Source organism: Salarias fasciatus, chromosome 12 (genome assembly GCF_902148845.1).
Source record: "Salarias fasciatus chromosome 12, fSalaFa1.1, whole genome shotgun sequence".
Lineage (NCBI taxonomy): Eukaryota > Metazoa > Chordata > Actinopteri > Blenniiformes > Blenniidae > Salarias > Salarias fasciatus.
The window spans coordinates 12,356,017-12,380,346 of NC_043756.1; the positions used below are offsets into that span (position 1 = coordinate 12,356,017).

Genomic DNA, 24,330 nt, shown 5'->3' on the forward strand with positions numbered 1-24,330 from the left:
TAAATATGCATTGTCTTTACATTCAGCGATTAAAGTTTTTTCAGCAAATGGTAAAATATTGAGATTTACATAATAAATTATGGTCTCGACTGATGCGTGATCATGGAGTTGAACATTTATAATTGGGTGGGCTCGTGATGAAGAGGTATCAGACAGCTTCTAAGTGTCGGATGCATGTCTCACAACTTCCTCGAGAGGACACACGTCTCCAGTATCGAGTGAAAATCCTGAGTAAAAGCATCTTCAGTCACGACTTTCCTTCACCGTCTCTGTACATGTAGCATAATTGACAAACGGCTATGCATTTGTGTAGTAAACAGAAAAAAGTGCATGTTCACACATCCAGATCTGTGCTTATGTCGGGTAGCCCCCCCCCCCCCCCCCCCCCCCCCCCCCCCCCCCCCCCCTCCACCTCCCAAAGTCCTCACAGAAAAATAAAAAGTCTTATAACCAATTTGAAAAGTGCCTTTATATCAAGAGTCTGTGCATCGTCCCTCTGCTGGGCTTCATCTGGGATCCAGTAACTGTCACTTCGGGCTCCTGTCAGAGCAGAATCCGGAATCCACGTTCAACCACGTCACAGTCTGTGCGCTAGAGTCTGTCCTCGTCCGTGACTGCAGTCTGGCTCGGGTAATCTTGTGAGACACGCCATCGGGAAATCACTGTAAACATATCTTGGTCGTCGGCCAATGCAGCTGCAGTTAACAATGTCTTTCACTGGTCTCTGATCAACACATTTAAAGAAATGGATGGTGTGGATTTTACCCTCTTCTCATGTTTATATACACAGCCGTTGCTCTGGTCGCTGTGTAGGTCATGAAAATAAGTGTACATATATAAAACTTTCATGGCGCTGCGTTGACGCATACCCTAAGAAGCGTCGGTTCAGCCGACTGCTCAGAACGCGACACGATTTGGCTCCTGCAGAAGTCCGTTGCTGGGATTTTCCTTCAGTCCATCGGCCAGTGGGAATCTCAGTACTTTTATGTGTTGGCAAATACAAGTGGCAACATGGATCTAGCAGCACTGAAAGTGGAGTCAAACGCCAGCCTGGCCCGTCCGGTGGGGAGTGGCGATTGTCTGATGCTTGGCAGGAAGAAATGAAGATTGTAAAGCTGCTCTTTTCACTGCAGAGGAAAGAAAACAGATTCATATTAACAAGGCTTCAGGTATATTTATGACAATCTGAAAAATCAAACCACACATTAATGCATTCTTTAAAGAAGTAGAACTGAATGGACTCTGCTCAGTTGGACTTGGGGGGTCTTGGTGTGTGGAGTTTGCATGTTCTTCCAGGGCTTGTGTGTTTATATTCATTTTAAATATACATTTCATGTTTTTTATACAATTTTTGTACTATTTTGATAATTTCATATATCTTCAAACACATTTATGAAAAAAGTGTGACTTTCCCCCGCGTGCCACCAAAGGGAGCTCACGTGCCAGCAGCTTGAGAATCAGGTTGTAAAAGTGACACATTCTGAAACCACCAAGCGTGGTAAAGCTGAAAGCTCACCAAGTAGACATCGAGAACGGAGCCGTCGTCGCGGTCTATGTCCACATCCATGGTGCTCTGCTCCGAGGTGAGGCAGATGGCGCTGTCCTCCAGGGTGAAGGTGGAGCTGGAGGCGACGTCCTCTCTGGAGGGAGACCTAAGAGAATCACGCACTCATTTAGGTTTTCCTTTTCTTACATGAAACAGAGAGATGAGTCAACCGTGAGCGTGGCTGTGATTTCAGGTCATTACAGGCCTCATGAGAGGCGTTTCATAGAAAGAGGATGAAAACTGAGTGGAGTGTAACAATGAAGCTCTTGTGGTTAATATGGAAAATTCGAAAGCAGAAAAACAAATAGTTACCACGAAAAGAGGACGAGCACTCTTAGAGTCACTCCTGAACAGAAAGCCTCAGAACAACAGGGGAGTTTTCCCATCATTCACAGCTCTCCAACAGATCATTATAAAAACCTGACAGACAGTTGATCCATTTGGATCACTTCTACACATGTGAATACGTGCATTTTTTTTTTTAAAATAATATATAGTTTAAATATATTATTTAAAATAATGTATTGAGCATTTTCATTGGTTCTCCACTAGGGGGGCGATAAAAGAGCAGCTTTCTTCTCATGTACGTGATTAAGTAACTATGAGGACTTTTCATGGTGCAATGTTTAAAATTTAACTGATGCCATCATGTGTGAGCTCTTAGCTGTTGGTACTAAATCACTCAGTATGTCTTCGGTCCGACTCTTGGATTCTCGGCCAAGTATTGCAGCCTCTGTTGTGACGAGTTTAATCTAACTGGCTTGAGGACAGATGACATGTGGACATAGACTGGACAAGCTGTGTGTCTCGTTTACTGATTTTACATGAAAATTATTCCAAAAGGCAGTTTTACCCCTCATAAACGAGGAGTGGTAACTTCATTAAATATAAAGAAAAAATTCCATCAAAAGTTATAATAACTGCAGCACCAGCCGACCACACGTCAGGCAGAGATTGCCGTTAGCTGATGTAGAGTCATGATTCCTGTGCTTGTCTTCTTTTGTCCAGGTCCGTGTGCGGCACAAAGACACCAGGTAAGACCGTGTCAAGCCGTTGTTTAACTATTTATGAAAACAGGTGACAGAACAATGTCAGGCCAGCAGCAGGTGACTGATGAGAGGGCAAGGCCGGGCAGGTCACACAATGGCGCCTCGGAGAGCGAGCCGAACCCGACACACCGCCGGACGGAGCGGAGGTGAAAGATGGAGGCGACGCGCAGAGAGCATGAGAGGCCTTCTGAGGCCAGGTGCTGTGCTGGCCAAGTACGATAGGAGAGTGTTGTGAAAAGTGCAATAAAACCTGTCAATTTTTAATCAGTTCGCTGACCTTAACTACGAGTTGGTGCCGTATCGAGAAAACATTTCTGCGATCTATGCCTTAAAAAAAGCCATCCGAGTAATGAAGGGCTCTACTTCATACTTCTAGGTGTCTTGTGCACTGAAGAGACAAACGCTGGCCTCCATCACATCACATCGCTCGCCGTCCGTACGCTGTGGAGGGAGAGTGGACCAACGCTGCCAAGTCAGCTGAGTCACCTGCTCCGTGACGCATGTCACCATTAATAAGGTGGCGCATGATGCAAACGGCAAAGGTGACAAGAACGGAGGCGTGTTTACCGTGCGTACGTGCCTCTGTGTGTGTGAGACGTGCCTTAATTTACATCCTTAAATAGTAAAGTAACTGAAGATCCAGTGAAATTCAGTGTCAGAGCATATTGTAGCAGGAGTGAGTGCTGAGGACATGAGGAGACGCTGTACCTGTCCTCTGTCTGGTGGTCCACGTTTACAAAGATGGAGGAGGTGGAGATGGTTCCCATGGAGGAGCCTTCATAGAAGGACTGTCGGTGGGAACCAGATCGGGACGCAGAACGAACCAAACACAGCTGAGGAGACAAAATAACAACCGGGAGATTTCAGGGAGGAAGAAGAGACTGAAATCCCAGCCCCGTTCCTAAAATGTTCCTCCTTTACAGGTGTGACTGTCGTAGATAAAACGTCTGATACTAGAATCTATCAGATCAATCAGATCCACACCGCACCTCTGGAAACTTAGATATCATAACCTGTGTTTATGATTTCTAGGAAGAGCAAAAAGCCTCATTAGTCATCAATCACAATTCATAATGCAGCATTAATACCTGTTGGTTTGTTGTTTGCTGGGATTTCTCTGGTGGATTTTTAAAACCTCACAAGAGAGGACACACTGCGAAGCAATAAACTAAAAACAATCAAGTGGATTTCCGGCTTAGATTAAATAAAATACCTGTCAATAGAACAGTCAATTCTTAAATGCATTGCATTGTAAAGGGAGGGTCACATGGAAAAACAAGGAACTTCAGAGGAACTCAGAGGCATCAGCTCTGCTAAGTTCTGCTCAATATGACATATATGAGCACACAATATACGAGAATAATGGTTTAAATAGTTGTCAATGCAGTGAAGACAGGTAAAAGCTTGGATAATAGATAAGCGATTCGCTTTTTCAATCTAAGTTTGTTCTTATGTGTGAGAGGAACAAGTGGAAATGATCGATTTGAAGATCAGAGTATACGTCAGTATTTATTTTGGTGTTTCCTTTTAATGGCATTCCACCAGATTATTTAATCTCCATGTCACACTGTGAATGAGTCAGAGTGGAATTACACACTTTTCCCACTATAGCCTCTGGATGGATTTCTCATGCTGCGGCCTCTCGGACACTTTTAATGACCATAAAGAGCAAGTCAGGAAGCGTTGCTTTATAGTGCGTTGCATCACAGCTGGATGTTCCAGAAGGGAAATATATGTAAAGGGAAAGAGGACAACATGACCCCCTGACGTCCTCTTTCTGCTCCAAGCCCTTGTTTCTTCCGGTGCGGTGCAGGCAAACACCAGTTTGTCATATCAAACACAAAGGTCAGACGTCACTGTTGTGTCAGCCTCGGCCAGACTTTCACCCTTTAATCACTCACCACAGACTCACACGAGTGTCAGATTATGGAAATGATTTAATGCCAGAGGAAGAGAAGCAACTGCACTTCTCTTTATTAACATCCCCGACAGAAACACACCGTCCTGGCACTGCATCGGATCGGGCGCCATTAACACTGGCATCCTGGATTTACTTCCTATCAAGCCAACACGGATTCAGCAGTGACAGCTTCTTCTGCAGGGCGACGCGCTTTATGGCCGAATGCAAGTGCTCTTTAGAGTTGTTTACAGTCCCTCAAGTGTTTCTCAAAAGCTCTAATAAGCCACAAAACACAAAAATATACGGACTGAGGTTGAAATGGTGTCTTAGTTATCAGTTTAAGAGAGACACACGAAGAAAGTTGGTGCAACAATGATATGAAAATGCCCTTTTCGATCAGGTTTAAGGCTCATACTTCAGGCACTTCTCTTCTTATGTCTGTGAACATTATCAAAAGTGGCACAAGGAAGGAGATGTGATAAATCAGTGACAGGATCGTTTGTGGCCAGAACTCGCTGATGCAAATGTGAACGCTTCCGCGTGTGTCGTCTCATCCAAACAGACAAACGAGTGTCTCTCAAACTGAAGCAGAGGCTCTCACGGACAGGTGTCACAGTTCAGCGAAAGAGCTTTTACATAACACGAGGCAGGCGCTCATGATTTCATATCTGATTGATCGGAGTGAAAGAGTCACACGGACGTGACTTCTTCTTCCACACATTTGAGTACCTTGTCCGCCCAGGCTGTCCAGGCTGCGGGCTCCGCCCAGCCTGTCCCTCTTGTCCTCTTCATTCCTCTCATCCGCCTGCAATGAAAGGATCTCCTGTGAAGACGACTTGAGAGCCGGGATGGAAGTACGCGTCCTCTTTGAAGGGGAAAATCGAGTTACTGCAGAGCAAAAGGGGGGGAGAAAGGAAGCATTTGAGTAGGAGAGAAGGAGAGAGAAGAGAGAGATTTGTGGAAGCAGCAGAGGGAGAGGAGAGGATAATTGGGGGAGATAAAGGAAAGCGGCAGTTACCCTCTGACTGAAGCAACACTCACACACAATGAAACTCCAATGCTTTCCCGCCAAAATTAGCAGTTTAGTTATTGAACCGCGGAATAAAGGCACAATGACGATTACACAAGTGTCCCCTGAGCCGTCCCTAATTCTGCCTCCCGAGCAGGGCATGAAATGAAATCCTCTCCTGTCATCTCGCTCTGACAGGACTTGGCGGCGGTTAATAGCGCAGCTGAATCCTCAAATCACTGCCTCAATCGTGTCCGTTTCCACAGGGGGTCCCATGTGGTTGCATAACATTTGTTTCTATATTTGAAGTTCCCAAACACCTTCCTGCCTGCCTTTACCTCCAGCCACGCCCGTGACACTGAGAACAAACTGTACCCACTCTAATGTGTTTACCAGAGCGGGCGACTGAGTGAATCAGCTCTGCATGCCACAATTCTGCACACTTACACAGACATATGTTTTGAACTGAAAAACATGCTAATAACTTTTGAGAATGTGTCATTTTTTTTGTGTAATTTGTTTTCTAAATGAAAGTGAATCTGTGGTTCAACTAAAAACGAAAAAACCATCAAAAGCAAAAATAGAGGAAGAGAGAAGTTTCACTATTGTTACTCTCAGACCGATTACATCATCCTGATTCTCAGATGTGCAGTCGGACATATCAAAGAAAATCCTCCCGGTTAACTCTGCTTCTCATGTCACATGTTATTTTCCACTTCACACTCCTGCCCCCCCCCCCCCCCCCCCCCCCCCCCCCCCCCACCTCTTTGTTTTGTCACGTGAGCGACTGTGGGACTTACGCTGATTCTTCCTGAACACCCGTGTGCTCATGAACTTGAGGAAGCGGCTCGCATAAAACCCGGGCCGGTGGACCGAGACGGAGTCCTGAGGACAGACGGGAGGAAATGTTGAGCTTTTAATCGGGCAGCGGCTAACAGACATGCGAGGAAGCAGCCGAATAAAGGGCTCATTCACAAAAGCGGGGTCAGATTTGAGCGGGCGATCGACTTACGCCGTCGTACACCAGGGCTTTCCACGAGTGTTCCAACTTTTTAATTAACCTGCGGAGACACATACAAGGGGAGGCCTTGTTACAGTCATATCCTCTGATACAACTTCCCTTTTATGCTCCACCGAACCTGTCTCTCTCTGATGCAGCAAAAAATAACTATATTGTGCTGGTAGTGCAGCAGAAAACACATTTTTATGTTATGTAACATGATGTTTTTTTGAGTTTGACTCAAGTGAGGCAAATTAGAAGATGTAAATGCATTTAAAATGAACCTATTCATCACTCCTGACCCAATATCACCTGTTTGTCTGCTGCCCTGACCCAAAGATTTATGTCAGGCCTTGAAATCTCCAAAAGTCTAAAAAGTCGATGAACCAGAAAGCTCCTTTCACTCTTCATTTATCCAGCTTGCTTGCTCTCAGGACAAAAAAAAAAAAATCAATGTGTAAATAAAAAAGACCAACAGTCTGCTGAGTCCATTTAAATCGTGCCGGAGAGAGAAGAGAACTGAGTCCACTCAGGAGAGGAGTAAAGTGTCTCTCCATCAGAGCAGGGAGATCATTCAATACAAGATGTCAGCAGCAATAACTGAAAAAGTCAAGCTGTCCTACAGAGTCATGCATTAAACCAGCAAACACTGACAACAAATTCTTCTTTTTAAAAATACTTTTGGATGCTCTAACACTGAACCGATACATCTGTTTTTCACTGGCAATAGATCACTGTACACACAGCTGGTTCAAGTACCTGTACGACTGCAGAATATCTATGATTCCCAGGTAGATGAGCAGCTTTTCGTCTTTGTGTGTTTTTGCAGGAATGCCTCCCATCCTGGTGAAAGAAGCGCAGCCACAGTCAGAAAACAGCTACTGTTCGTCTGCAAGACTGTTTAAATAAAGGCAATGTGCTCTTTTACAAGTGTTTGTAAAAGAGCCACTTGCAGTGTTTACATTCATGCGTGTTGCTGTAAATACATAGAACTGTGTCAGTGTTTGTATTTGTGTAGCTATGGTTATGTGAGGGCCTGACTGTGTGCACACTGCGTGAGTGTATGAATGAGGAATGAGCTCGGGTGTATAACCGAGCGTGTGTGTGTGTGTGTGTGTGTGTGTGTGTGTGTGTGTGTCTTTATTCTTTTACTGGGGGTACATCCCAAGGGGACTCATGTCACCGTAGAAACAAAATATGCAGTCCCCATAGAGGAAGTCTGCAGAAAATTAACGCAAGTCAGCCTGGTGTTCCCATAAGACATGAAAACGTGTGTGTCCATGTGTGTGTGTGTGCGCCCAGCTGAGCCGACTCACGTGAAGTCAGTGGTGATGGCCTCAGCAGCCTTCCCGTCTCCTTGGATAGACTCCATGGCGGTGGAGTAGAGCACCTTCTGAGCCGGGGGTCTCTTCCCGTCACCCCCCTGCTCGCCGCCGTCCCGCTCGTTGTGGTCCAGGACGTGAACGCCCAGCAGCAGACTGTAGTCCATTATTTTAAAGCTTTCCAAAACCTGGTCAGAGCAATAAGAGATGCTTGGTGAGTCTGTGGCTCAACCTCTGAGCGGGAGGAAATTTGACATTTTGACCCATTAGATCTGTTCCACCATTTCTCAAAGTTGAGCATCAGTGTTCTTGAGGAAATTAAAGGTATTTTATTAAATTTTATGCATTGAATGAAGTGTTACGGCCCCCTATACCAAATCAGCGCTGATGACACTATTCTTTTTATAATGGCTTTTCTTTTTTAAGCTAAATTGTGTTGCACTGGTTGGGGGCAGGCGGGGGGAGAGGGGCTCCATCTCTTAAAAAAACATTTCCAGAGGGAATATATTATGAGAAAAAGAATGAGAAGCACTGTCCCAATCCACCACCAGAGGGGGGGGGGGGGATTTACCTTCAGCTCCCCGGCAGTAAATACAAAAACATCATGAAATGTTTCTGCCACTTTGATCCCTCAACACACTTTCATGTCCCAGTGAGCAGAGAGCTCGCACAAGGAAATCTGTTTAAACCAGTTCTAAAGCAAAATAAACAAGGTGTTTTTCCACAGCGAGCCAAGTGTTACACATTGACCCGTCTGAGGAGTCCTTCGCCCAGCTTCCCAGAAACTCGCACCTAACATCTCTCACGGCTCAAGAAAAGCAGTTTTACGACGTAACTGGGGTAAAGAGGGAGGTGGGAGTCTGGTCTGGGAATGGGGTCAGGGTCGCCGCCGTGTTATCAAGCTTATCTTGTGACCTAGACAGGAACATAATCTATTGTGCTTGTCTAGAATTCTTATGGATTAATCTCATATAGTTCTGCAATACAAGGGTTCTACAGTTTTTTATTGTGTGAATGCAGGAAGCAGAGAGAGCGAGAGAGTGAAAGAAAACAGACATTGCACAAAACCGAAAATAAACTCAATAAACCATGTCATTGTAGTCTGGGACATCGAAATGTACAGTTATGAAAGTACACATCCCCCTCCAACATATGACTGATGGAACAAAAAAAAACAGTGAAATTATGACAGCTGTGACCCAGACATCTGATCTCTAATCAATTTCTGAAGCGTGGTCGAAGAAGATTTCATCAGAAGTTTCTGTTTTAGAAGCAGCTGATGTATAAGTTGCACACATTCATACACACACGCATGAAAGTACATAAATCCAGACCAAATGACAAACTCAAACACAGGGTCATTTGTTTGAGCCCTGCTTCTCCATATCAACAATTTGCATCTCTTCACTCGGACTCCTCCAGCCTATTCAAACTGAAGCCATTTTGAATAGAGCCATGCTCCCCACGCCGCCTGCAGAAAGCCAGTACTGTGTGTACTGGCCCAGCTTTACCCCCAGGACACAATAAAACTGTCACAGCAAAGAGAAAACGGCTAAAAATCTCATTTATCTGTGCAAAAAGCTGTGAAAAAAAAATAGGTTTGAAATGATAATATCAGTGAATCAGAAGAACAGCAGATCAAAGTTTGCGGCATTCTCCCTGCTCGCCGCTCTGGTTTCCAACAAAGCTCAGTTTGCTTTCAACAAATGGGAAAGTCCAATACTCTAACAGGGCTACAGACAGCGAGCTTTATCACTCACAACACTCTCTGATCTCCCACAAACCTCCGATGTTTTTCAGTTTATTGCACCCCGAAGCACTCCTCCACCGATCCATCTCCGTGCCAGCGAGGCCGCGGCGCTCCCCACAGCGCCGGCTCTCATGCCCCACTTCGCAGTGACACTAATACACTGCAAGCTTTCTTAAGCCCGAGTCTGTCTGCTCGGAAGACGGGGGCACACAGGCGCTTGGCTCTGTGGCACAGAGTCCCGAACGCACACACACACACACACACAGACACGGCCCAGACGCAATCGACAAAATGCTGGCGCTAATGCCTGCATTCATAATGTATGAGTACAACTCGCTCCTCATGACAGAACGCCGAGGCCTCAGACACACGGCCTTTGATTCCAAAGTTAATTACATTTTCTCTTTGAAATAAAAAACAAACTCGTGACCCTTGAAGAACAAGAAAATGTCAGTTATTAAGGTTTTAAAAACAATGCTGTTTGCCTTTCTCTAAATACATCAGACTCGTGAAGGTATAATAAATGTTGTCCTGTGACAAAGATTTATACACTAGAATTCTTGTTTGCCAAACCATGCGATGATTATCCCAAAACAACCATCAAACGGTTGTCAGTCATGTGGTTAAAGTGTTGGACCGAGGAGCCATAAAAAGCTGGACTGAAACAAACCATGAAATGTTTGAGGTTTTAACCTTGAGTTACACACTAGAACACCGCTTTGTGCTGGATGTGTTCTGACATGTGAATAAACTAAACTCGAGCATTCATTTAATTTGGTTTAAATATAAATTACACCTCACCATCATGATGAGTTTTGGTTTTCTTTTTTCTGTTTTTGCTTCACAGATTTACAGGATGAACAAAAAAAAAAAAGGAGCCGCAGTAAAACGTGACACACTCACACTTACACCAGCATTTTATTGTCCACTAAACAAAATTCACACCTGCACTGGCTAAATCTTTCTATTTTTAAGACATTTCTTGTCCCCAAGATAGATTTTTTTTTCCTCTGATCATCTTGATCACACTCGGTTGGGAAAGTCTCCAGACTCAAACATGAAGCGCGGAGGAATCTCTGCTGAGAGCTCCACATCATCCTCATCAGCGTCGGTGTCATTATCACTTCTGTGTCACTGACGGCAGCTGCACGTGCACACACACACACACACACACACTTTACACACACATGGCCCTCTGTCTCACTCCCTCCGTACAGTAGAGTTCCACATAAATCATTCATGACGTATGTTGTTTTGGTGTTTGGTGGGCGTCGGGGGAACTGCAGCGTAATGGAGAGAGGAGACTTAAAAGGAAGAGAGTGTACCAGCCATTTCCTAGAAGGGTCCCAAGCTGCACAAATCTGTGATTCTCTCACATTCTTTAAACTTTATCTGTCAACTCGACTTTACCCTCCAACCCAAACCCTGTGACAGTCACTTAAAACAAAAATAAGCAGACTGGGAAAATAACCTGCATTTTTTTTTTGGTAATCTCAGTGCTGCTATGATGTGACAAAAATCACTTCCACTTCCTCGATCCCTCCATTCCCCCCACCCCCGCTGCGTTTTCGGCCGGTCCTGGGGTGACGGGGTTAGCTGCTTACTCATGAAAATGGAGAGAGATTCTGCTTAGAGGGCACTTTGCTTCCCGCTTCGGAGGCGAGAGCAGGAAGCCATGACAATAACAAACTACGCCGCACAGAATCTCTCCCAGCCGAGGCTCAACAGATTCACTTCCATATACATTTGCCTCTTCACATCTTTTTTTTAAACAATTGCTGCAAAATATTTGCACAATATTAAACCACCCAAACATCTACATTAAAAATATGAGCTACTGCATTTAGTCTCTATAATAAATGAAAAATATGTTTATGGCACAACGAGCAATGACTTCTAACACTCTGTATTGTGATATCCTTAAATCAGATCCGGCATGAACTTCTGTTCCCCACGTGCGACAGTCAGACTCGGCTGCACATAAAGTTTTCTTCACTTCACTTTTCCTTTCCTGAACATCTTTTGTATTGAGGCTGACCTCTGCAGACCGGAAACTCCCCACAAGGGCAGGAGGACGAAATATGAACTTGATGTGGACTCTATTCCACCCACTGTGAAATGAAGAGAAAATGTTATTTACTTCACCAGTCAGAGGTCAAAATATAACTCCACTGGAGTTTATTGACGTGGTCTCACTGGCCTGAAGTCTGTTTCTTTCCCCTGTAGAAAGCTCCTGGTCTTTGGTTCTTCCGTCTGCCTGCACTCATTAGTTGATGTTTGATCTTGATTTTTACCACGCCGAATGCAGAGATACATCATGTGGAGGTGGTGTGTGATGTTGTAAATGTTATTATAAACCAGATGCAGAGCACAAAAACAAGCTTTAGATCTTTCTTTCTTGTGTTTTGTACATTGAGCATGAAATGCTTAGAGAATAATTCAGATAAATATATTTTAATGGGTTTTGTAGTGATGACGGGGCATACTGTATCTCAATAAACGCACATACGTGTTAAACATAGAGGAAGCTCTGAGTTAGCATGAGAATAGGATGTCATTCTGGCTACAGTTTGCTCGGGGAAAACAATTAAGGAAAACATTGAGGAAGTCAGCATATCAGTCACTGATGACAAGAAAGGCCATAACCTCAGTGGATCACACGAAGTTCCTTGTTTCACATGTATAACAACACCCAAGTTCGTGCAAAAGCTCATAATGGTGACTTTGTTGACGTCGAGGGTGGGAAACGAACATCTGTTCACACTTGGAAAATTCCTGTAAAGGTTTTTCTATTTTTACAACTGCATGACAGAAGAAAACTTACTACAACGAGAGATCTGCCGTGAGGCTAAATCCATCCACAGCATCACACTGCTCATCACGTCAAACTCTCACCCGTCCTCCATCAATCTCCGTCTGCCGATAAAACCATCGCGGTTCCTCTGTTCCCACTCGCTGATTGAAAGCAGAGTGCGGCGTGCTGGAAGTCATTAAGCTGTTAGCCGAACGGCACAGCGCAGGGTCACCAGGTTTGGCAGGTCGGCCTCGCGGAGCAGGGACTCTTCCAGGAAAGCCTTTCTTCCTCATGTCTGGCCTCATCAGAAAACACTGACACACGCTTACAGTAACAACCTGGTCGGATTCCAAGTTAAATAACAGATCAGACATTTTTTTTGCCGAAGTACAAATGGGATTACAAAACGGAGGGGGCTTCGGGCTCCAGAGCCCATCATTAGTCAGCTGCTATCACTGCCTGGAAGTCATATAGTCGTCACTGATAAAGCTCTCTTGAGAGCCCATTAGTTTCCTTGTAATATTGCAGGAAAGTCACTGCGTTTCAGGCCCTGATGTATATTTAGTCATCTATCGATCCCCGCTGAAAGATTATGGTTCTCAATGATGTCATAGCAGTCATCCGAAGATGTTTTCTGATTAGTACATAAATGTTGTACTGATACTTTGTAAAGCTCTTTAAATTCACATTAAAGTAAACCAGAATGATGGCGAAATGGAGAACAAACAGTCCCCAGCGACAGATCAATCTTTTTTCGTGATTTGGCATCGCTAACTGCTGCCTCTATCACTTTCAATAAAACTCATTTAAAGTTGGTTTATTTAAATGGTGGCTGAGTTGCCTATTAACAGATAAATTAACAAATGAAATTGAAGACAGCGTTAGTTAAGAGTTCGTTTAAATATAATCTCAATAATGTATTATCATAATTTCAACAAATGGAAATTATTATAATGCATTATTTCCAGTTTATTCGCCCAACTAGGACTGCCATTTAATATATGGAATGTGAAAGTTGAACAGATTTGGTAAAACTGGAGGTTTGTCGGGTCTGTAAACATGTCAGCAAGACTTAGGAATGACTTCAGTCTTCACTTAATGCAGCTCTGACGCAATATAGACTGACAATATGAAATGAAACAATGAAGTCCGGGAGGCTTTTTCAGGAAGTGATTGGGCTACAGGAGAGTTTTTAATATCTGGGAAATGCTCAAACTCCCTTCTTGACGCAGATCATCATTTGGCTTCAGCCTTGAAGCAGAGAAGAATGCGAGCCTTTAAATTGGAGGACTATCTTTGGACTGAGCTCTGCGCCTCTCAGGCTCTCAGGATCATGTCTTGATGACATGGAGAGTTTGAAGAGCTGTCATGTGCTGAAACGCAGCTATGCAGCGAGAGGAGCGGGGCGGAGAGCAGAGACCCGGAGCGAGCCAGACACACAGTGAAAACAAGCTGCTTCCCACCCTCCGGCAAACACATGGAAAATTCTCTTTTCTAAACATCTGCCCCACGCGCGCACGCACAGACTTGTACATGACGTAACGTATGGAGCAGCACATGTTGGCATGCAAGTGCCCACAATCAGGTACAAGACTGAGTCAGTGACAAGTCTTTGGCAGGACACTCCGCTCAACTCCCATCTCAGTGTGCAGGTCAACTGTTTGAGCACAGAAAGTGTTACTTTCATGAAACTAAAACGACCCAATCCTTTGTTTTCTTACTAGTTTAACAGCTTCCTTTTTTGGAATAATAGTGTGCTTCCTGTTGTGAGGACACTTATGCAAGATATGTCCCATAACCACCTACCCGACAGTCTCTCTGCAGCGTCTTCATCAGGTTGTTGTACATCTCCGTGTCGAAGTAGAGGCCGACCTCGTGCATGTCCTGGAAGTCCAGGTCCTTGTAGGTGGGAGAGCTCTTCTCCCTCTCTTTCCTGGACGCTCGCCTCTTGTAGGTGGAGCCCTTCAGGTCGTACTTGTAGTGCATTTTAACAGAGCGAGGCAGTACGTTGTTCATCACCACCAGTCGAATGTTGATTCCTCCGGACTGGATACAGTACAGGCCGTAAAACTTTGGCAGAAGAGTTCGAGGATTCTGGTTCAAGTTCTGTGGACATGAGGAGAGCAGGGGATCAGACCGATTCAACATGCACAAACACACTTCCTCTGGTTCTGATTTAATTATGACAAACAGACACATCCATTCATTAAAAATCACCTGAAGTGGTTTTACTCAGTGAGACTAATCACCAAGAAATCTGGAAGAAATACTGGAAAAAGAAAATCTTATTGAGCCCGAGGTTAATTTTTTTATTAGCTTTTCATGGTTGGCTCAACAGAATGGACTCTAAAAGAGACATCTTCCTGAGGGAGATTAATTTTGGATTTACACTCATCAGAATCAAGGGTCACATGGATCTTTAATATAGCAGTGTAACTCAGATTCATGTAGTTTTAACCTGTGAATTATTATTACTCTGATTATCAGATATTTATTGAGACAATAATTTCCCCACAGAAACATAAAAGTCTTATCAGTTGATCAAAGTTCGTTCATCTGTCCTAACACATAGCTGAGCTGAGCGTCAACAGTCGGTTAAACTTTAAACTCAAGTTAATCTTCAGAAAAAGAAAAGCTTTGGTTAAAGAGGCAATGAGAAGTCGTCATACAGCCACATTCAGCTTCTCACCATGTAGTATCCTGGCAGCAGCCTCTGCAGAAACTTGGCCTCTTTGTGCTGGACAGTTTTAATGATGAATTCGTCGTCGCTGGTCAGGTAGAAGAGCGAGCCGCTGGCCCCCGGGTTGGTGAGCTCAATCAGAGGCTCATTTACAAGGGAATACTGTTGAGGGGAAGAAAATAACAGGGAGAGAATTTAATTTTTTCCACATGTCAACTCCAAAAAAATACATGTCTTTGTAGGTGAGGAGACAAGAAACAGTACATCTGGCATCAAGAAGGCCGATCACAAGATTCAAATTGAATTAAGAGATAAATGAAGAACCTGTTTTATCCTCAGATTTTTAAGCAAGCTGAAACACTCCAAGCCTTTTATACTTCAGATTTCTATTCCTGTTGCTCATGAATCACGACAATCTAAAACGGAATATTGTATTAAAGCAAATGTTTTCACGTGTTTTCTTTTAGAGTCCATCATTATCAAGTCATCCAATTTCAAAAATACTTGAAATTCAGACAGAAACAACTTTTGCAATGAAAATCGCTCCGTGACGCAGCTCTGCGTCGACAACCGTTTCCTCCTCACATTAACTGTAGGAACATAAGGTCTGTTTCACAGACTTCACGACAGCGTTTGCCAAGCTTCACGTGTCTGCAGGAACATCGGAGCTTCGCTGCTAAGAAGCGGCCAAACAGCCAAACTGCGAGGGCCATTAGCGTGAGCCGAACACAGGTGATCACTGTTTGTCCTGTGTTTCTCAGAAGAAAAACCCAACAGACAACAGATCAAGAGGCCTCACCCTGAAGTGGCAATCACCGTGTGCGGGAGAGCCTGCGAGAGCGGCGTTAATCGGGGGAGATTTGAGAGCAACGTGTCCACTCTCCCTCCGCTGATGACCTTCCTCCGTCACTTTGAGCTACCAGCACAAACACACCCGCAGTTTATTGCATTTGCATTGGGGAGACTGCGTCTGTGTGTACAACCCCTCGCTTTAATTACACTGCGTCTGTTTCTCTCTGAATAAATTCATCATCACCTCAAGGACATCCATCATTAGTGCGTCCTCTAAGCCGCTGCGCCTTATAGCCGCCGCCGCCGCCTTCAAGTCACATTTCGTCTCTGCGTCTCTCCTCTAGAGTCCTTTGTCTTTCGCGAACGCAGAATTAAATTGGCCATTCAAAAACAAGAATGCAGCTGGTTCGGGCTTATGAAAGGCTCGGAGGCAGATGGAAAATAGGAGAACGGCGTCATAACAGGATGAAGCCTAAGAAAACATCACACAAAATCTAATTTTGCGCCAAACAAATACGTAGTGTATGTGGAGGAACATGACAGAGAGCTTTAGTTTAAATCAATGAGGACTAAGGCTTTATGAATGTGCCTTCAGTTGCAAATATTCTCATACATGTAAATACTAAAACAAGCAAGAAAATAGAAAACAGAAGCCACAAGTCAACGTGAAGCTTGTGCAGAAAAACTGAAGCAGTTTGTCTTTGATTCAGCAGGAAATTCACTGAGTCATCATCTGCTGGTTTCATTCAGCTCTGTGCGGATCGGAGCAGCCCGAATGGAAAGGCGTCCTCAGAGGTGGTCTGCAGCACCACGTCTGCATCATTCACCCCATGTGCAAGAAAAAAGCATTCAGTGAAGAGGGGGGTGGGGGGTGTAATAATGAGAGCAAAACAGGCCTGCCCGTAATACAACACAACTATACTTTGATTACCGATAAATGCATAATCAAGCATGTGGTCCAGCAGACACTGATCAGCTAAATGTGCATTTACTTCTTCTTCTGTCTGAAGACTGACGGGTCGATAGTGGAGTAAATGGTGCGGTAACAGTTGATGGGTGGTTTAGCGGTCGGTACTCTTGTTTCCCGGACTGATGCCACATCTTTTAGTTAGCATGTTTTTATAAAAAGAAACATTGAGGCTTATTGCTGGCTCTAAATTCACAGTAGGTCTGAATGTGTGATTGTACTTCGTGACTGTACAGGATGCAGTAGAAGGTTTTACATATTTTCAAAATCTCACTGATCAACAAGACATATCAGGTTTGTTATTATGTATATCAAGTATTCAGTTAACATTGAAGTAAAATAACTTAATTCTCTGTGAGACAGTATTTTCCTTGAACAGCAGTGTGTCGGCACTTCATTTGATTAACCCCACGATATTCAGAGCAACACAAATCCCTTGGTCAGAAGCAGGACTTCATTTGATTACTTCATCATGAGTGGAAACAAACACGCAGCCGGATCAGCTGACAAGCAGCAAATATGTTCGCTGATCTTACCAGGTAATCGTCCGGTTTGATGCCGAACAGGTCTCTGAAGTAGCGAAAGGCCAGGGGGGCGTACGTCTTGAAGCGGAAGTCAGGGTATTTATGTGCCGGAGTTAAGTTGCTTCCCTCGCTGGTTTGTGTTGAAAATATAAAGCAGACAGGAAAAAAAAAACATATCAAGATATGTTTGCAGCAATAACTGAAGAAATTAAAAACTGAAGAAACATGACTGAAGAGTTTCAATCACACAGACACAATACCAGCCAGGGGAAAGTAAAGTCTCACACTCAATCTGTGTATCTGTTGACTGTGTAAGTTTATCAGCTTTCCGCCGCAATTTTGTCGCTCACACGCCGACAGGCTTCGGTAAACTCACGGATGGGAAACCAGATTTACCTGCATTGTGGCTACAACCTGACCTGTATTCAGTTCCTGGCCTGGGGACCGAGGACGTCTCTGATTACTGCGTACCAACAACACAGACACACATGAGCCCTGCTCCAGTGGGGGGAGACGGACGAGCGAAAAAAAACCCAAACAATGAGAAAATAACCTACATTTTGACCAGTCAACGAGGTGCTTCTTTTAGACACGCTTTGACAAAGACTGCACCTGTTTCATAACTAACCTAACCCGTGTTCCAGGGGAAAACCACAACACTGGAGTAAAGCACATCTAATAAGGTTAGCGTGAGTCAGGCGTCGAGTCTTTCATCTAATAAACTCTCGGTGGAATCAGTCTTGTTGACGCTAAGTGAACAAGTAGGCTAATAGAGGCTTTTGTTTTCCAGGCCGCCACTAAATCTTGCAACTTGAAAGATGTTTGGTGTGAAGGGGGCGACTGTTGTCGTTTCATGTGGGTATAATACTCAATCATACAAATGAGGGCAAGAGTGAACGCTGGCTGTGTAACTCTATCCCCGTCATTACTCCGCAGTGACATCTGAATGCTGCTTAGAGTCGGAGGGGAACAACAATTATCTGTCATGAATGAGTGACAGCTGTTGATGGTAATGCACACTTTGGATGGAAAACAATTACTACCTGGAACGGTTTTACTTCAGTCTAATTAATGACCTTCTGGCTGTGGGAAGATGTGCGCCTGGCTATCTGAGATATATCCACTGAGGAACAGAAAAAGGGAGAAAAAAAAAAACGGAGGTGGCGGATGTGTGTGAGTGGGAGTGAAAGTGATCTGCGGCATCTCCAGACTGACAGGACGAACAACAGAGGAGAAGCCTCAAGAGGAAAACTGCAACAAGGAGAAAGGGGGGGGGGGGGGGGGGGAGGGGGGGGGGGGGGGAAGAGGAGGGAGGAAATAAAAGTATCTGAGCTGTCGCCATCACTCAGCTGCTTCTCAGGAAAGTCCCTCAGCTCAAAGACAGAGAGACGTGTTGTGTTTGTGTGCTATTACACAACAATAATGTTTAGGCAAAGAAAAGAGAGAAAAACTGTCATGTCAGTTGATCCAATGGAGGTATTCATTTTTTTAGTCAATAAATTGGTTTTGTTTGTTGTGTCTTGAATGATTTCTTTTGTGCTATATTGTGATATATTACGTTTGGTTTCCACAGTAAGAAGTTGACCCTGAAGGCAATAAAAACATTTTATTCACTTTTGAATGAGAAATCATTCTCGATGGCATTGATGACATAACTCATATTTTGTACACTTCAGCATCTCACAAAGCCAGAGACTTTAGTGTTTTTAACACTCATCACTGCGGCGCCCATTGTAAAAACGCAAATTATGTTTGGCTGTTGCTGAGAGATCTGACACAATGAAAGGTCAGCGTGCGTGTCAAGACCAGGTTTGAGTAAACAAGACTGAGTTTGCATATCCTGGTCCAGCTTCTCATTGATGGGAATCTGAACCTCTCCGTGAAACTTAAGACATAACAATAGTCACCACTGATCTAAGTTTCACTTGCTAAATTGTGTGTTGGGACAAAAAGTGTGTAATATGTATTATGATAGCTGTATGTGTCCTTTAAAAAGAAAAAGAAAAAAAAAAAGATGGAAGCTTTGTGTATCCTCAGACAACAGATTCTGCACGGACTGAAGCTGAGAAGTCTCTGGATGAACTGTTGGAATGTTTTGGAGTTTGTGACAGAGCAGACACTGTGTGTGGACAGCGGTGCCTCAGTTTATGAGAAGTTTCTTTAAGCTGATGCTGTAATTGTGCAGACAGCCTGAGACCACAGGGCCGCCTCTACACTAACGGATGCTTTTGCGCCGTGGCAGTGAGAAGCATCCAGCAAGCTGATTTCATAGTCCCTGACAGGATAATCCATTAAACTAGTTTGATCCCAGCATCCTGACTCAGACAAGCAAAAATCATTCTGTGCAGTTTGTGGAGGTGGAGGGATTCCCTTGGACTCTATGTCCAGGCGCTCGCACTTTCCAACGAGTGTGATTAATGATAGCTTTTAATACCAGACCCTGACATATAATATTTGAGCTGACACACAAGAAAAGCTTGGTTGTCACTCCCTCCTCATTCATTCACTTTAGAACAGTGTCACAGCCAATGAGCAGCCTGTTACCACCCACACATAATCTGTCTCTAATGAAGCAGCTTCCTGATTCACCAGCTCCTGCAGATGAATAACTTTCAGCTTATGCAAACGTCTCCTCCGCTGTAAAAGTCAGTTCTGATGACAGGGTGAAAAACCTTCGCCACACAATTAACTCAGATGCTGAGGGAAGGCTTCTGAGACAATGCACAGCAAAAGAGGCGTCTCGCTGTGTGCGTACGCCTGAGCGCGGCGGCGTGACGCAGCACTGACCTGGGCAGAAAGACGCTCTCCACCACGTAGAAGTCTTGCATAAGCACGTCTCTGTCGGGCTTGGAGGTGAGGTTGCCGACTGTATAGCCAATGCCGAGCTGAATGGCTCCTTTCAAGGCCGACGATGTGGTCTGTGAGAGGAAAATGAGAGAGAAAACATCACATTATCCTGGTTGCAGCACGGCGTTACAGCTATATAAATTCATTAATCATTGCACGTCAGATATATAATACATTCAGTGTCTCGTTCATGTTAAAAGAAAAAAAAAAATCATTGGAATGAAAAAATATGCACACCCAAAGATACTAATCCCGCAGTTTGAATTTATTAAATGAAATTAAGCAAAAGTGTAGAAACGAGACTCAAGAGAAAGGCCCACTCTCACAGTCTGTTGGCAATATTTTCCACAGAAACAACCTGAACAGGCTGGGACACAAACATACAGGCAGTGTTTTGTGGAACGGCCACCACAAAGAGACCTTTGACTTCTGTCGTCCCGACCCAAACAGAGTTTGGTTCTGAAGAGAGCCTTGTAATGGGCCGATCTTAGAACAAGCTGCCATAAGCAGTGACGTCTGCATTAAAAAAAAAAAGAAAGTAAAGGAAAGAAAACAAGTGTAACCAGGGCTTGAATGGTCTCTGGCAGCTGGCCCTGGTGGAGGTCGGGACATTATGTGCTGCAGAAAGACATTTTAAGGACTCAGATGACTCAGACTTAATGGCCTTTTGGACTTGTTGGCTCTAAACAGCGTCATTCCAAAATAAATGTTATGGGACCAGGTTCATATTCACCATAACAGGCAAACAAACCAGGCACACTGAGACGCTTGTACTAATACTGTAGTTCACCTTTTTGTATGTTTTCTCTCTGCTCGTGCTCCAAGGCCCTCCCGTCCCATTCTCTGCTGTAGTTGACATCTGAAAAAGGACCCAAGGTTAGGCGAAGTAGCAGCTGGCCATTTCACGGCTCATAATAAACTCAAATATGCTCGGAGGTACGTTACATAAACTCACCTTGCTTCAGGAAAAAAGCTGTGCCTGACAAACCGCAATCAGGGCAACGGCTCTCGGTTGTGGGGTTCAGCAACCATCAGGAGTCGTCCAGAGACCCCCTGTGAGGGCGCAGAAAGAAACACCATCACACTATAGGCTAGAAAATTAAAAAATAAAGGGAATAATATGCCGGCAGACGCTGCAGTACAGTAAGTGAATCTGCAGGAAAGTTAAAATGTGGCAAGCTGAGCAACAGGGAATATGTCCACCAGCAAAAGCTCTTTAATTAACTGCGATACACTTGTGTGCTTTCGGTTTGAGGCCATTTTAATGCCATCACACTCCTCTTAATCACCGCCTTATAGGAGAGGCCATCACAGTCACTCATGAACTGTGGCACGCATGTGTGTAACGATCATCCAGCATATTCGCATTAGAATAATACCGTCCTGCCGGTCACATCAATCCCCACTCCAGGCAGGTAAAGATTAGACTTTAAAATGTCTTCTTATCGCCCTGATTTTCATCACAGCAAGCTTTTCTGTTTCAATTTTCCCTCTGCAGGTTTTATGAGGTCAGGATGAAGCTTCATAACAATTCATGAGGGAGGCTCAACTATAAAGAGCGAGAATACTTTATGTGAAGGAGGGTTCGCCCCAGGGCTGGAAGTGATCCACGGGCTCACAGCACAGCGACGGCGTTACTCCACACAACACACGTCTCCCTAAATGTTCCCTGTTATTTTTACTGCACCTCTCCATCTGCCTCCTCCTAGTTTGTCTGGTTTGTCTCTTGACAATGACACAAGTCAGAGAAATCGTGCCTCAGTGTTCTCTGAAATAAAGGACACAGACATGGAACAAAAAGCTTAATTCAAACCCTAGAAAATTTTGGACTGTTTGACAAGTTCTGGCAGGTCTGCAGTCCCCACACCATCTGCATATAAATGTACCTGCTGGTCTCTGAGCCCCTGAGTATTACACAATGTCTCTGTGCTTTGTCAGCGCTCAGAGCGATGTTCTCCAGTCACCTGATCACCGAGGAGCCAGCGGAACATTTATCCCAAGTAAGAATAGGTAAGACTGATAATGGACCACTGCCTAATCCACCATTAGACATTTGTGCACAACCCAATGTGAGCCGACGTATGGATCTGACCTACATTGATTTGTGAGCAAGGTAAAATCCATCTCTCCCTCAAGGTAAATAAAGCCATTTCACCTGCGGTCTGGACAAACACAATAAAAAGTGTGCTTTCGGAAACAGTCAGGAAGTCACGTTTCATGATCTGGCCGCCTCATTCTCAGATAAATCACAAAGACGTCTGTAAAAGGCGAGTACAATTGGCAGCGGCTGTTGAGAACAATAAAAAAAACGGCCATTTGGCTGCTTCCTTGTATGAGTGTCACCACAGCCAGTCACTGCAATCTGTACAATAGACTTTCCTAGTTTTTATGCCGGATGCTTTTCCTGCAACAAAAGGGATTTCAACCTGGGTTGCTCTCATTTGAGGTAGAGCGTTATTAGATGTGCCAACAGGTGGGATTAAGATCCATAGACAGGCATTAACAAAGAATAACTCACAAACCTTTGGAAGCTTGGTTAGGTTATTATTCATAGCCAGCAACTCTGTGCACTTATAGTTATGCAGTATTGCTTATTGCAAAATTCTAATTGGCACTGTATTCAGGTCAAAGAAATGTGTTTTATTAAACTAAATATCAGTTTCAAACTCAAGTCAATCATCAAACAACAATGAATGAAACAACAGAGGAAAGGTATTTAACAAGATGGTATCAAAGTCCCCACGTCCATCATTCACACGTCATTCACGTCCTCCACACGACTTGACGTACATCATCCATTCCTCTCTCTCTGGACAGAAGATAACAACATCCAGGAGGAGGAGTCTGGTTTGTTTTGGTTTCTTCACACGTTTCTAATAAAGCCAGGTATTTAGTATCTTTGTAAAAGATCAAGTGTGATCCAGGAGGAGTGTGTGGCCTTAGCCACTGCTGGATGACGCTTAAGGAATACTTTCATTGTGAAAGGCACACTGTGTGTGTGCGCGCGTGTTTGTGAGAGAGCGAGAGAGAGAGAGAGAGACAGCTTTAATTAAAAAATGGAGACGTGCTTTTAGATGAGCACACATTCATATGTATAAGTCATATATTAAAAGAATGAGGCAGATACTGAGCTCTTATCTCCAGACTCCCTCCTTATCAGAGCACAGGCTCCTCTGTTGCTATAAACACGGAGACAACACCAGACAGGTTCCGTCTGCTCGCCTCCCAGCCGTATCTATTTGTCTTTGTTTGGGTAGGAACAGAATTTATATCTTTTCTATCACATTTATAATATTATCCTGTCTTTGTTGTGAAGGAACACACACAGACACACAAAGCTCATTAACTCATCCCGTCTGCAGAGATAATGTTCTTCTCATAGCTTTAACCCAAACCCAGGCGGCATTACAGAGTCGTATGACTGATAATGAGTTCTGTCAGTGGAAGTGAATCTGTTTAATAAGGTGTTGATCCACCTGAGCTGTAACTCTGTGCGACTGGGTCTGCGCTCTGAACCTGAGGAATGTTAATAAGCCCATCTGGCTCTCAGCTCCGGCCTGGCCAGAGCGTCAGTGCAAAAATGGATTGTGTCAATGAGTTGTGTCTCTCTCTCTTTTTTTTTTTTCCTCTCTCTCACCTGACCCCACAAACCAGCCGGTGCTCAAACAGACTGTTTCCAGAACAATCTGCGAGAGGCCGGCAGCCGACGAGAACAACAGCCGGTCTCTTGTTTATCTGCTAACAAAAGAAAGCCAGACAGACCGACCGACAGACACATGGGTGAAAATGGACGGAGGGATGATTGTAAGCAGCTGTCTTACCGCTGTCATACACTCCTATTGCAAATAATGGTGGCAAACAGGAATACAAGAGGGTACTTACATGCTGCTACACAGCATGTAAAATGATACATGGCAGGTCACAACCATAATATCATGTTCTACAAATAGAAAAAAAAGCACTTTTGTCAGATCGATGCTTCTGTTAGAGGGTGGGTGTTTTGTGGTTTGGATGAGAATCAAACGGGTAAAGTGACCCAACCAATCAATGAAAAGGAAACCTTACACTTGAAAGTGTAAATCTGAATAATAAACCACTTAGACCTGGCTGGCATAAAGGAGCTAAGCTGGGGATGGGTTATTTCTGTGCC

General features: G+C 44.2%; 1 protein-coding gene across 1 annotated transcript in view; it reads right to left on the reverse strand.

Moving 5' to 3' along the window:
- Positions 1–426: 426 nt before the first annotated feature.
- LOC115397642 (phosphatidylinositol 4-phosphate 5-kinase type-1 beta-like) overlaps positions 427–24,330 on the reverse strand; it is a 36,906-nt gene continuing 13,002 nt past the window's right edge. The window contains 16 exon segments of the mRNA XM_030104067.1: positions 427–1,127; positions 1,517–1,640; positions 3,304–3,385; positions 3,388–3,411; positions 3,414–3,428; positions 5,225–5,383; positions 6,305–6,389; positions 6,517–6,565; positions 7,264–7,347; positions 7,821–8,014; positions 14,177–14,476; positions 15,060–15,212; positions 17,346–17,463; positions 20,121–20,251; positions 20,971–21,039; positions 21,136–21,233. Coding sequence (XP_029959927.1) covers positions 1,125–1,127; positions 1,517–1,640; positions 3,304–3,385; positions 3,388–3,411; positions 3,414–3,428; positions 5,225–5,383; positions 6,305–6,389; positions 6,517–6,565; positions 7,264–7,347; positions 7,821–8,014; positions 14,177–14,476; positions 15,060–15,212; positions 17,346–17,463; positions 20,121–20,251; positions 20,971–21,039 — 1,590 coding nt within the window. The 5' untranslated portion in view covers positions 21,136–21,233 and the 3' untranslated portion in view covers positions 427–1,124.